The 14,767-nt window shown below is 40.0% G+C and overlaps 1 protein-coding gene across 11 annotated transcripts in view; it reads left to right on the top strand.

Moving 5' to 3' along the window:
• The window catches only part of PPIP5K1 (diphosphoinositol pentakisphosphate kinase 1), a 431,068-nt gene that overhangs the window by 410,409 nt on the left and 5,892 nt on the right, over positions 1 to 14,767 (top strand). For 10 of the 11 annotated variants that reach the window (XM_082257041.1, XM_082257040.1, XM_082257039.1 and 7 more), the window contains 2 exons: positions 5,739 to 5,876; positions 10,950 to 11,057. In XM_082257041.1, the coding sequence (XP_082113167.1) occupies positions 5,739 to 5,876; positions 10,950 to 11,057 (246 nt within the window). The remainder of the gene's footprint in view (positions 1 to 5,738; positions 5,877 to 10,949; positions 11,058 to 14,767) is intronic. The other variant, XM_082257044.1, reaches the window with a different exon arrangement.

Genomic DNA, 14,767 nt, shown 5'->3' with positions numbered 1-14,767 from the left:
GAAGTCCTTCATGTGATATCGTACTTCAATTCCAGCGTTATAACCCTCCACCGGTCACCTTTCGTGCTATATGTGGTAAGAAGACACACTTACCAGATGGTGTAGATTCCTAGTGGCATACGCCAGCAGGAATCGATTTGCGCTTGGTTTTTATTATATCCCCGGTCCTCTGTACCTCAGGGGTCCACTGGATATGGCTGGTGGTCCACAGTATGGTGGGGAACTTTATCCTTTGTGTATGTTTTTATGGCTCAAAATAAAAGCAAGAGGCTCCTCATAGTGCAGAGTGTTAAACGACTCTTTTATTTATTAAAACATTTAAAAGCACTCCAAATTTTAAAAACCACTGCATGAGCCAAAAAAAAGCCAATCCATAAACATACACTCTCGTGGAAAAATACACTCCAAATGGTGAGTTAAACTCCAAACAATTACAGTCCCTGCTGTAAAAAAGCCGCTCCTGCCCCTCTCCAAACACCTTCCAGCCTCGCGGCTATAGTATGATCGTGTTTGTAGGTGAGTTCGCCTTACCCAGAAGTGGGATCTCGGCGTGTGGTTCACCAGCGGGGTCCGAGCGTAGCGGTGTGCGTACCAACTTGACGCGTTTCGTCAGCAAATTGACGTCTTCGGAAGTGGTACATGCGCTACGTGAGCCTGAATTATATGGGGAGTGCGGACATCATTTCCGCTCTTTGATCCCACCCCTTTGTTTACAAAATTATTCCCGGATACATCTCGCGATGTCCCTCGTCCCATTTACATTGTATTCAGATGTTTTTGGTGTTCATGTTCCCAATGCATCACAATACAGTTTTTTGATGCAAAACAACTATCAGTACCACATTTATTTCTTAAGAGATACTTTTGCCTGATATTAATACCATTTCGTTATAAAATCTGCTGTTGTTAACTATAATATATTTGCACCGCCCTATTGTTATATATATGTCCTATTGAATATTATCCGTATAGATGTTTGTTGATACGAGTTGCTTATTTTGGTTATTTATATATTGCTGGATTCCTCCTGCATAATGTGTGTGTCATATTAATTGTGGCTTATAATTTAAAGTGCTAAGTGCAGTAAAGTGTTCCATGTTCTTATGGCTGTGATGTTGAAATGGAAATTATTATTTTGAATTTATTATATGGTGTAATAAATATGATAACATATTTATATATACTAAATGGTGAAAAAATACTTGTATACATATGTGTATGTATATATATATATATATATATACAAAACCTATGTGTAAAATTATATAAATAAATAAATGAATACATTTATTTAAAAGATGGTGTAATAAATATGATAACATATTTATATATACTAAATGGTGAAAAAGTTTAAATGGTGAAAAAATACGTGTATAAATATATGTATATACAAATCATATGTGTAAAATTATATAAATAAATAAATGAATACACTCCAGTGATATTAAATTAATACTGACTAAAAACACTATATGTCTCACTTTTAAAAATCAGAAATAAAACAATTCAAATCTAAATCAATGTTCATACCCCCAGGCTGCAATGTACCCGGTTCATAAATCCAGAATGTCTCATTTTTTGAAACTGCTATCCTCATGTCTCTACCCCGCCAGTGGGGGTCTATTTGGTCTATCCCACTGAACCTTACTAATGTGGGGTCCCTATTGTGGTAGAGTCTAAAATGCATAGATACACTATGCTTTTTGTACCCTTTTCTAATATTATTTAGATGTTCACCTATTCTAATGGATAGTTTCCTTGTGGTCCGGCCCACATATTGGAGGCCACATGGACAAGTTAACAGGTAAGTGACGTGGGTACTAGAGCATGTTATTAGTTTCTTTATCTTATACTCTTTCTTGGTGTTATTTGATGTGAATGTAGTAAATTTTCTGGTTCTATTTTTGACTGTTTTACACGATTTACATTTGCCACATGAATAAAAACCTTTAAAATCTAAAAATGTGGTCATTTTCTTGGGTGGGTCAGGGACATTTTGTACCAATTTATCCTTCAAATTAGGTACTTTCCGATATATAAATTTTGGTTGTTTTGGGAGGATGATTTTTAAAGTGTCATCCCTCATTAAAATATGCCAATGTGACTTCACTACCTTTTCAAATTCTCTAAAATTTCTATTGTATTGGGTTATGAAGGCGACCTCAGATCCGTTATAGCCGCCTCCCTTGTTCTTTTTGTCTTCTAATAGGACTTTTCTATCAATTTTTTGGATCTGATCTCTGAGTGTTGTCATTTGTTTACAATCATAGCCTTTATTTATAAACCTGGTTATTAATGTGTCTGCTTGCTGCTGATATTCTACGTCATCTTTGCAGTTTCTCCGCATCCTCAACAGCTGCCCCTTGGGGATCCCCTTGATCCACCTCGGGTGGTGGCAACTGTGGGTGGGGATATATCCGTTGCGGTCTGCAGACAATGGCTACAGACAACACAGGGGCGTAGCCATGGGGGCAAAGTACGCCCCTAGTGTTGCCAACATATTTCTAAGCAAGTGGGAACAAGAAGATATATTCAGTAAAAATAACAAGGACCTCCTAGTATACAGAAGATATATCGACGATATTTTTATAATTTGGAGAGGTACGGAGGATTCCCTCAAACAGTTTTTACAAGACATAAACATTAATAACTATAAAATAAAATTCACAGGCACCTATGATAAACAAGAGGTCAATTTTCTAGACTTAACTATTTATTATAAACACCCAGTCTTTTATACAAAAAACTTTTTTAAAAAAACAGACCGCAACGGATATATCTCCACCCACAGTTGCCACCACCCGAGGTGGATCAAGGGGATCCTACAAACACGATCATACTATAGCCGCGAGGCTGGAAGGTGTTTGGAGAGGGGCAGGAGCGGCTTTTTTACAGCAGGGACTGTAATTGTTTGGAGTTTAACTCACCATTTGGAGTGTATTTATTCACGAGAGTTTATGTTTATGGATTGGCTTTTTTTTTGGCTCATGCAGTGGTTTTTAAAATTTGGAGTGCTTTTAAATGTTTTAATAAATAAAAGAGTCGTTTAACACTCTGCACTATGAGGAGCCTCTTGCTTTTATTTTGAGCCATGCAAACATACACAAAGGAGAAAGTTCCCCACCACACAGTGGACCACCAGCCATATCCAGTGGACCCCTGAGGTACAGAGGAGCCGGGATATAATAAAAACCAAGCGCAAATCGATTCCTGCTGGCGTACGCCACTAGGAATCTACACTATCTGGTAAGTGTGTCTTCTTACCACATATAGCACGAAAGGTGACCGGTGGAGGGTTATAATGCTGAAATTGAAGTACGATATCACATGAAGGACTTCTGCACAATAGCACCTTCCTTTTTCCTCTAAGAGGAGTGGGCTTTGTTTGTGGATACTAAAGCCCATACAAAATATAGTGGACTGGTTAACAGCTAGACTTCTATGTGTATTGTCACCAATTTATGTCACGTAAATGTGAAGGTTGATTAATTCATTTATTTATTTATACTCACTTGATTTATTCATTTATTTATTTGTTTATTCACTCATTAATATATTTATATATTCACTCTTAATTAATTAGTCAGTTTTGTAAAGAATATATTTATGCACAGTATGAGTATTTATTTATAAAAGCACTGTATGCACTTTATTTATTTTCTGTGGAAGTGAGATATCACTTAAACAACATACAGTGGGAGTATAACATATAGTGGGATTAATATCCCCATCACCTGTATTCACTAGAGGTTAGCGCAGTTACACATTCTATACATCTGCATAACTACTATTTGGTTATTTAACTTGCGGCTTTCCAACATTTTGTAATATATACACCAGAGGCGCGAGTGAATTTACATACACAATGAGTGAATCTGTACCTACAATTCACTAGAGCAAGCTTGGGAAACATACTGAAGGAAACACAGGGTCTGCCATTGCTGTCTTATTTTATAAAATATCCATGCTCCAGCTTATTGTAGCAAAAAAAAAAAAAAAATCATAATTTAGTGATTCAAAATTAAGTCAGAAAGGATAATCTGATATCTGTGCTGATGTTTTCTGTAAAAATAGATTACTAGTTAGTAAATATCTGGTGATCCTTGCAAGTTCCTTATATTTAGCACCCATGGAAGATCAAATACATACAAGCATGAGGACTCTTCAAAGGTGTCTTGCAAGATCTGAACAATATCACCCTTCCAGGGTAAATTCATTGGAGGAAGAGAAGCAGGGTCTGACGGGCAGCATTGTTTGCAGTGCATTGTCTTCTGTGAAATAAAGCTAACTGAGAAGAAAAAAAAGGATTTGGCAGTGGTGTGGCATCTTCCAATTTTGAAACTGGCTGCATCCCATGTGATTTGACTAAAAAAAACACCCACCAACATTGCCAAACACCTTAGAGGTCTTATGTTTCTATGTATTTGGTAATAAAGAGACTTGCCAAGATCTGATGTAGAGGTGGAGTTGAGTGCATGTATGATAGGAATGATAGCTGGATCTCCTTGACGAAAGCATTGATGAAGATGAAGAGGTTCATCTGTGTGTGTCTTCAAAAAACCACCTGGATATTGCTGATGTATCTGATAGTGTGGCTATAGATATATATTATTATTTTGGAGGAGCATGTACTGTAGAGTTACATTGGTATTTAAATCATTATGGAGCTGTGTTTACTATAGTTGTTGTGTTATGTGTCAGATTTGAATAAAGTTGAATTGTTGTTTGCAATAAGATTCTTTAATGTTTGATAGTATGTCTTTTAATGCAACAAGAGTAGCAGACCATTTACTATATATCCTCCAAAAGAATTGTAGGATAGTACGCAGGTTGGTTATGAGGAGCCAGACAACTCTAGTTCAGTAAGGAGGGTCTAGTGAGCAATCAGGGCCCAACCCACTACATACAAAATGAAGCATTCCGTTTTCAGTGGCTTTTAAAATCTTAAACTTTTTTTTCAGTTACTTCATGTTTAACTTTCTTCTTTAGCTTTCTTAGTATTAACTGAGAAGATCCTTCACCTATAAACCTTCCGTTTTTTGTTTTAATATACTACCTTTCAAAGGATTTCTGCAGTATACCAGAGTTTCTGTATCAGATGATCATTCTGCTTGAGGCAATTGTATGTTAGCCTTAACAAGGTTCTTCTTTAGTAAGCAGTAGCTGTTGAGGAAGTAGTCCATTCCTAGTGTTCAGGCTGGTGATGGATTGGAGGCTTCACCACTGGTTAAGCTGGATGCAAACAATGTGTACAATTTAAAGAGCTAAGGTAATACAAATAGGCCCAAAGTGAGGATTTCATCATATTTTCTGTCCTTGTGTTGATATGTTTTGCCTGGTTCAGTTAGTCTGTTAGTATAGAAAAGAGAAAAAGGATTTTTCTTAGTTTGTTAGTCAATACACCTTTAGTTAATTATTAATACCTTATTTGGTTTTAAAATAAGCCATTTCTTTAATGTTTTTTTTTTTTTTTTTACACTGGTGGGTGAGCTATAAACATAACACCATACCGTGATTTTTATCACCCTCAAAAAAATATATAAAATTTTTATTGGAGGTGCTGCTGATATCGAACAGTCAAATTCAACCTTTTTTTTTATAGAGTGGATTTTAAAATAAGATTCTATTTAAAAAAAGTGCTTACCTTTGATTTTATAAATTGAACATACATTAATTTCTGTTAGTATAAATGTATGTGGAACTCTGTTAATATTTTAGTGTTTTTTTTATTTTGGCAGGTTTTGAGGGGTGCTCTATGGTTCCCACTATTTATCCACTGGAGACTCTGCACAATTCTTTGTCTCTCCGACAAGTCAATGAATTCTTGTCTGCTGTATGTAAACAGTTTGTTGAAACCCATTCAGGAGGATCCTCAGGTACAGTAACATTATTTATGTTTATTGTCTTTACGTTAATGGCTTGCTGTAATAAACAGGACAATGTTCCCTTGAAGAATCTCATGCCAGTCAGCAATCTTTATATACCAGGGGTCTCCAAACTGCGGCCCGAGGGCCAGATGTGGCCCTTTGCTAGTCTTTATCTGGCCCTCTGGGCACTATTCCTCCCACTGATATGAGGCACTATTCTTATAATTCTTCCACCAATACCAATGATGGGATACTATTCCCCCTACTAATAGGGGCACTGCTCCTTTCTCCTATTGACCACCAAACCTGAGGCTATATTTATTCTCATTGATGCCGAGCCCGGGACATTTACTGCCCCTGCGGGCCACAATCCGGCCCTCCTAAAGTCTGAAGGATAATAAACTGGCCCTTTGTTTAAAATATTTGGAGACCCCTGTTATATACCATGTTATAACACGGGGACATCACCTCAAACTAATTGGAGGAAAGTTCAAAACTAATCTTTGAAGGTATTATTTTACTATAAGGGTAGTTGATGCTTGGAATAAATTACCAGCAGAGGTAGAAAATCTGTCAACAGTAAGTGGTTTCAAACATGCTTGGGACAAACATAGATCTATACTTAGACAAAAAAGTTAACAAAATAAACTCAAAGGAAAAAAAATACAAAACCTGTAAAGAAAAGACCACTTGGTGGTCTTCTTTTTAGTTTTGGATGATTTAAAGCTAAACTACAGGCATATACAGTTGTGCTCATAAGTTTACATACCCTGGCATAATTTATGATTTCTTGGTCATTTTTCTGAGAATATGAATGATAACACAAAAACTTTTCTTTCACTCATGGTTAGTGTTTGGCTGAAGCCATTTATTATCAATCAACTGTGTTTACTCTTTTTAAATCATAATGACAACAGAAACTACCCAAATGACTCTAATCAAATGTTTACATACCCCAGTTCTTAATACCGTGTATTTCCCCTTTAACATCAATGACAGCTTGAAGTCTTTTGTGGTATTTGTGAATGAGGCTCTTTATCTTCTCAGATGGTAAAGCTGTCCATTCTTCCTGGCAAAAAGCCTCCAGTTCCTGTAAATTCTTGGGCTGTCTTGCATGAACTGCATGTTTTGAGATCTCCCCAGAGTGGCTCAATAATATGGAAGTCAGAAGACTGAGATGGCCACTCCAGAACCTTCACTTTATTCTGTAGCCAACGACAGGTCGACTTGGCCTTGTGTTTAGGATCATTGTCATGTTGGAATGTCCAAGTATGTCCCATGCACAGCTTCCGGGCTGATGAATGCAAATTTTACTCCAGTATTTTTTGATAACATACTGCATTCATCTTGCCATCAATTCTGACCAAATTTCCTGCGCCTTTGTAGCTCACACATGCCCAAAACATCAGTGATCCACCTCTGTGTTTCACAGTAGGAATGGTGTACCTTTCATCATAGGCATTGTTGACTCCTCTCCAAATGTAGCGTTTATGGTTGTGGTCAAAAAGCTCAATTTTGGTCTCATCACTCCAAAATTACTTTGTGCCAGAAGGTTTGAGGCTTGTCTCTGCGCTGTTTGGTGTATTATAAGCGGGATACTTTGTGGCATTTGCGTATTAATGGCTTTCTTCTGGCGACTCGACCATGCAGCCCATCTTTCTTCAAATTCCTCTTTTGTGCATCTTGAAACAGCCACACGACATGTTTTCAGAGAGTCCTGTATTTCACCTGAAGTTATTTGTGGGTTTTTCTTTGCATCCCAAACAATTTTCCTGGCAGTTGTGGCTGAAATTTTAGTTGGTCTACCTGACAATAGTTTGGTTTCAACAGAACCCCTCATTTTCCTTTTCTTGATTAGAGTTTGAACACTGCTGATTGGCAGCCTTTTTATATACCTTTCCTGTTTTATACGGTTTAACTACCTTTTCTCGCAGATCCTTTGACAATTCTTTTGCTTTCCCAATGACTCAGAATCCAGAAACGTGAGTGCAGCACTGGATGAAAGATGCAAGGGTCTGTCAGGAGTTCAGAAACTCAGGATGGTTACCTTGTAATAAATAGCCATTCAAACCCCTTTGTGCCAACTTGTGTGCATTTTATCAGGCCAAAATCACCAGGGTATGTAAACTTTTGATCAGGGTCATTTGGATAGTATCTGTTGTCATTATGATTTAAAAAGATTAAACACAGTTGATTGATAATAAAGGGCTTCAACCAAACACTAACCATAAGTGAAAGAAAAGTTTTTTTTGTTATCATCCATATTCTCGGAAAAATGGCCAAGAAATCATAAATTCTTCCAGGGTAAGTAAACTTATGAGCACAACTGTATATAATACCAACAGTAATCGTATTCATTATAAAATCATGTAATGTATTTTAAATGCCAATATGGTAATTATTTGAATCTATTTTGGTATCAGCCTATTGCAATCTCCTGTGCAATAGATTGGGAAAGGGGAGTTTGAGCCAGTCTGCTGCGTGCTGACAAAGAACAAGCTGACAGGAGGAGGGAGATGACAACATTGGTATACTGCTGCCTCTTCACTTTCCAGTAACAAGCTAGAGAGGGGATGGGTATGTTATAAACAAAAAATAGGAAAAACAAATCCCCAAGTCTCTGACAGGCTAGCCTGGAGTAGTGGGATGTTAGTTTTACACAATACATAAAATAAAAATGATTTTTAAAAAGACTTGGGGTTTCTTTTTCCCATTTTTTGTTTATAACATTGGTTATGGTGGATGGTGCCGGGTTCTTTTGATTGGGACACAGTCTCTCCTCACATTTGTATAACTCCACGTATGTATTTCAACTGTGTCTTTGGGCTGTTTGCCTGGAGTTCAAATTTAACTAAATATTCTTAAAAATTTGCTATAAGTTCGGTATTGTCAATAAAACGAATCAGCTTGCACCTGATACTTTTCCTAGAAATCCTGCTTTTGATGCATGAGGTCTAATGTTCACAGAAAATATTGTAGGAAATCCATTATAAAATGTATTTTAGGAAGGCACAGCGGCAATCTTGTTTTAACTCTTTCCCTTTGAGTAGTTTTGGTTAAAAAAGGGGGGGTTTAGTTCCGGTTCACACCAGGAATAGGGATTCAGTACGATGTGATTTTCAGGCCTTTCGTTGAATAAGCTGTTATTGAACTGGATCCCTGCAAGAGAGGTGCAAGTGCTACTATTAAAAAGGTACTGCAACCAGATCGCGTTTTACTGCTGTACCAATGCGATCTGGTGCAGGCAAATGCACTGAATTTGTGATCTGTGTTTTGGGGTGTCATGGGAGTCTTTTGATACCCGCAGCAGATTACACAACCAGTGCATTTGGTACACAGTACTGGAAACGCCCATGGAACACGGGTTTCCCGCGCCTCGTATTGGTATGAACTGGCACTTATTGAAGCAGTCTCCATTGAAGCAGTCAATCAATGACTATTATTGACAGCTGGGAGGCAAATGGAGCTTGTTCGTTTATTTATTTGATATTGCAAGTTAAAAAATCATATATTGATGTTATGCAGGTTGCTATTAGAAGGCATGTTATTTGTGCAGCTAATAATATGTTAACACTGTATAGACATTCTTGTCTATGATTTGAACACCATACCCTTATCCAGACATGCAACCTGGCTAGTCAGGAAAAAGGGGTGTTGGTGAGCATGTCCCCCCCCCCCCCCATCTCTCCTGAACTATACCAGGCCATATGCTGTTAACATTGGAAGGGCACCTTGCAGGGGGACCGTAAAGCTTTCCTCCCTGCAAATCACTTTGTCCCTATATTGATGGGGGCAAGGGCGTCATTCCGGACATCCCTGTAGGAGTCTCCAGGGGACTTATCGGAATATGTAAGCTTCTTAATAGAAGGAGGCCCCCCATATCCAGCCCTTTTCCACTACATGAATGAGCCATGACTGTGCCTTGTTACTCATTCACAAAAAAGTTAAACAGCAAATAAAAACACGCACACTGTCAAAAGTAATGTCCCACAATGTAAATCTAAGTTCAGTCACATCAAGAATGATGCCCTGATGATCCATTAACAGAATGATCAGTGTTGCAATGATCCTCTTTCGCTGCTACTCCGGCCATAAATGACAGCTCCCCAGCACTGCTGGAATGTCAATGCAGTACCAGGAGACCTAGGTGATATTGATCAAATATGGTGGAGGCCATATTTGGCTATTGATTTCATCCAGAATTCCTGCCACCCATCAGCTTGTTTACAGTGTTCAACAAGCTGTATATTTTGTGGCAGTAGTGATACAACCACTAAATGACTTCGGCTGCAAGTAGCCAGAGGTTTGGCTGGGCCAAACTGCCTGTTTAGTTTGCCCATTCAGCAAATAAGCTGGTTCAGGTCATACTCATGGTCGATCCAAACCTACATTCTAATGTTTATCTGCTTTGCTTCTGTTCTAAACGCTAATCTAATTGCATGTTCTGTGCTGATTTCTGGGAGAGTAAATAAATCATTTATTTAAAAAGGATGTGGATTCTGGGGGATTCTGCCTGCAAAAATATTTGATTTCTTGGAAGTTATATAAAATGAAAGCTTGCTGAAGATTGAAATAGAAACTTCATCTTTAATGAAATTAAATTACAGAATGATTTTGCTGCAATGTTTAATCTGTATTTTAACAAAACTTGGTTTTTTCTTTACGGTTGAACTCCAGAAATTTTTTAGTTTTGGATAGTGGGCAAAGTTCTGAACTGCTGTAATTTTATTATGATTTCTGCAAGGGAAGGTTTCTCTAGTTGGAATGCGGCCTGCAATGAAATCCTAATAGAGATTCTAATTCCTCTTGACTCTATGAAAGCAAAATATGTTTTGGTCTTGGTTTGTGTCACTATTAGAGATTTTCTCCCACGTTCTGTTCTGTGATGACGCTAGACATTAAGGGGGATTTCCCCAGTGTGGTCACCAACAGCAGTTGGGGCCATGTGGTATACTCTTTCCCAATCTATCCAAAATTAAAAAGTATCAGGAGTCTCATTTTTAATCATTTCTATGCTTCAGATCTTTCCATATGTAGTGCCTTGTTTGTCAATACTTAGTATTGTTTATCCACTTTTATCAGCTGGATGTGATTCACACCGCCATGCAGCTGGCGATGCTTCCCTGCCTCACAGAATCCTCTCTTCTTCTTCACTTCCCCTGCGCCAGCGTTCAGAGAGGCCACCCTGGTGTAAGTGCTTTGTATCTCCATTATGTCTACATGCACGTAGTCTAAGCCAGTGGTTCTCAAACATTTTTTTAGTCATGGCACCCATTGAAAGTATGCAAAATCACAAGGCACCCCAGTGCCCTTCACATCAGAGTCCTCAGTCTCCCCTCTCCTTTCCCACTACAGAGTCCTCAGTCCCCCACCCCCCTCCCCCTATCTTTTGACATCAGAGTCCTCAGTTCCCCTCCCCCCTTTCACATCAGAATTCCCCACCCCCTCCTCCCTTTCTCTTCAGAGTCCTCAGCCCCTTCCCCCCACCACCACCTTTTCACAGGAGAGTCCTACCTTCAGATCTTCACCACAACATGGCAGATGGTGGAGCAGGTCTAAACAGAGGCGAACGTCCCCCCCTTCTGAATGCAGGGGCTGTCTTGAATGCTGCCCGGGATTAGTGTCATGCGTTTCCATGATGCTGTTAGCCAACCTGCTTTCACTATGGACACACATGAACTTATGCAAAAATACCAGGCACAGTACTGCACCTCTGACAAACCCAGACAGCACACCAGGGTACCAGGCACCCTTTATTGAGAAACGTTGGTCTAAGATTAAACTTTCTTTACACTATATTCAGCTTTTTTCTTGCTCGGTTTGCTGTTTTTAACGTCTATCAAAGTTGGCCAGAATCTCCACTATTTTTATACATCTTTACTAATAAATATTTGTTTGTTGTAAATATTTGTAGGTCTGCTTTATGCTATAGTTTCATGACAAATTGAACATTTTTTAATTATACAAATGATTTGTAAAATAATTTTCGTTACCATTATCCTGACATTTTCCCTAGTATGGTCTTTTCTCTCCTCCTGTTCATTTCATGCCATGCACCTCCGCATTCAGAGCTACCCCTTCCCCTTCAGTTTGCAACATTGAGTCACCACTTCCATTTCCTCCATTATTCTATTTATAGTAGAAATCCCTTGCTCTCTGTATGAATGTTGTAATCCCCATTCAATGCTGAACTGTAATTTTAAAAAATGCTAATGGGTATAATTTGTTGGTAGAAGATGATTTGTTATCTCTTCTGCTAAAAAAAACTATTTATCTGCTAGCAAATTGTTTTGTTCATACACTCCAGTACATGCACAGTATTATGTACAGTTGAGGCTTGCAATGTACAGAGAATATAGCCAGTTGCTGTTATAATGTAACTCCTGCGCACATGCACAGTTACATCATTAGTGGCTGAACAAAGAAAAAAACACTGGACTCGGAAGAAGAACATAAGATAATGTCTTGCTGGAGGATGGCAAACCCAGAGGTAGGTGTACCGTAATGTGCAAGCATGCTATGCATACTTGTACATATTGACAAATGCCGCCATGGCCACCCCCTGTAAAGTTCTATTCACTTTAGGGCTAGCTTTTGTCCATTTTATATTTTTATGATCTTCCATGTAACAATTTTTCTGCATGGTTTCATCCCAGTCTTTTTATTCCTGTAACAGGCAAATGCAAGTAAAGTATAATGGTAACCTCTTCAATCAGGTGTGACTTTTGTATAAGATTGGATTATAGGAATAGGAATAGGATCTTAGTTTTGAATAGGGAGAATTTAAACCTTTTGCTGTCTGTGTATCATTGGGGAAATGTCCCTTCACTTACTGTGTCCAGAGATACAACAGTAAATTAGAGGAAATCTCCGCAAAGTAAGGGAAATTTCCTCCTTAGACAGATCTTCCCAGAACTAGTGTCCTAATTGGAAGATGTTCCCTTACCTTTTGTTCTGGAAACAACATGAACATTTTTTTTTTGCTGTTCTAAATTGTAATAATTTAAAATGCACCTGCAGTCTTGGAGAAAATAATAAGCTTTACGGTAGAGGGGATGGTGAACACGAAACCTGTTTTGTTAATAAAGTTCACCTTTGTAAAATAAAAATAATAAATGCACATCTTTTTGCAGATAAAAACGTTTGCATTTATTATTTCTCTATTGTCCATTGAAAGACGCAGTTCTCTGATCCATATCAGTAGTGTTATACTGCCCCCTACAGGAGTAGGACACTAGACCGAAAAAAAAAGTTCTGACTACGCCTATGGGCAGTCCCGGAGGATACAACCTCTCACTTCCTGCATAGGATGTCAGTTTTACTCTGCCTAGTCAGGAGTAAGGACCTAGTTCCTTTCTGGGATCTTTGGTCCTGGCATAAAAGTATTTTTTTATGTAGATTTTTTTAGCTAGCCTTTTTCTCCGGAATTTTTTCCTGTAAGATCTTCAAGCAACTATGCCAGGCTGGGCGACGGGCTGGATCTCTATATCCAGTGGTCACCCCAGTCTGGCCAGCGAGCATGTGCAGGCCTTAGCTCCGCACTGGGTTGGCTGCGACATAGGGACTGGCACTGGCCCGGCGAGTTAAACATCTCACCAGGATGCACACGACAGGGTCTAGGCTTATGTCGCAGCGTTCCTATTTGGCCGACAGCCCCTCCACTTCGGTGGCGTGAGGTCCTGTCAGGAGATGCCACCCGCCTGTGTTCCTGGTATGGTGAGTAAACATTCCCCCCCCCTTCCCTGGCGCATTTTGGGGTGGACGCGGCCCCCTCCCTGGGATGGTCCCCCACGTGGGGGACTTTTTGGGTCTACCAGGGGCTGGGACCTCTTTTGCAGGTCCGCATGGGGGGCCGGGGAGTGCACCATCCGCGGCTCTCAACCGATCGTGCGGGGGGACCTTGGTGAGGTTCCTACAGCTGGATGGTGTAGATGGGCTGGTGGGGGGTCCCCCTGTGGCTCTCGAATACCAGTTTCCGCACGGGGCCGCCATTTTCCTGTAGCCTCCGTCTACTTCTGTGGCAGTGGCCATCTTGGTACACCCGTTTTTGGCCACTTTGCGGTGGATTTTTTTTGCTTTGAAGGCCGGTGGAAGTGCCTGGAGGCGTTATTTTGGTGGGAGAAGCCCTTCCCTTCTTCCCGGGCAGCTTCCTGGCTCACTTTCTTTCATTGAGCCACCGCTAAGAACCTCCTAATCTGATTTCTTGTATGGGGACAATGAGTCATGATGGTACTCTCTCTGTCTCTCTCTGTGGGGGTGCTTTAGTGCGTGCCCGACCTCCGGGGACCGCTGTAGCGCTTCCTTTCAAAAAAAATGTTTGTAATTTTTTGCAAATTTTGCTGGCAGGTTCCTCAGGTTCAGTATGGACCTTGCAGGCCATGTGTCCCTACCTGACCCCCTCACGGAGGCCGCAGGGCCTCCTGGATCCCCACTGTCTATCAATACATTTTTCGGCAGTTCGGAAAGCATGTGGGCCCAGGTGGAGGTGGGAGGTGTGCTGAAACGTTTCTCCACCTACACCTGCCTCATCTGATGTCTCGGATTCTGAGTCTGACTCAGCCACATGGATGCGTCTGACTCAGCCGCATGGATGCACTGGTTGTTTCAAAGCGTGACATCCTGCAATTTGGAGGACGCAGCGGCGGCTGCACCTGGGGTGCAGGTAGCATCTGGCGCTCACTTGCAATCTGGAGCAGCTTATTTTGGTAGCATGCTCATGTATAGATAGGGCCGTCTGAGACGTTCCCCTGGAGAACTGCTAGATGTTACCCTTTTGAGGAGTCTCTGGTACAGTGGACTGTTCAGCCTTTGGTGGACGTATTGTCTCTAGGCTGCATTGGACTACTGTTTTTCCGGTGGAGGAATCCCCGTCCTTTAAGGACTTGGGAGATAGAATGGCA

Source organism: Pelophylax lessonae, assembly GCF_965119305.1.
Source record: "Pelophylax lessonae genome assembly, chromosome: 4".
In the NCBI taxonomy this organism is placed as follows: domain Eukaryota; kingdom Metazoa; phylum Chordata; class Amphibia; order Anura; family Ranidae; genus Pelophylax; species Pelophylax lessonae.
The sequence above is the reverse complement of the archived record's forward strand: the minus strand, read 5'-3'. Positions and strand labels throughout refer to the sequence as shown.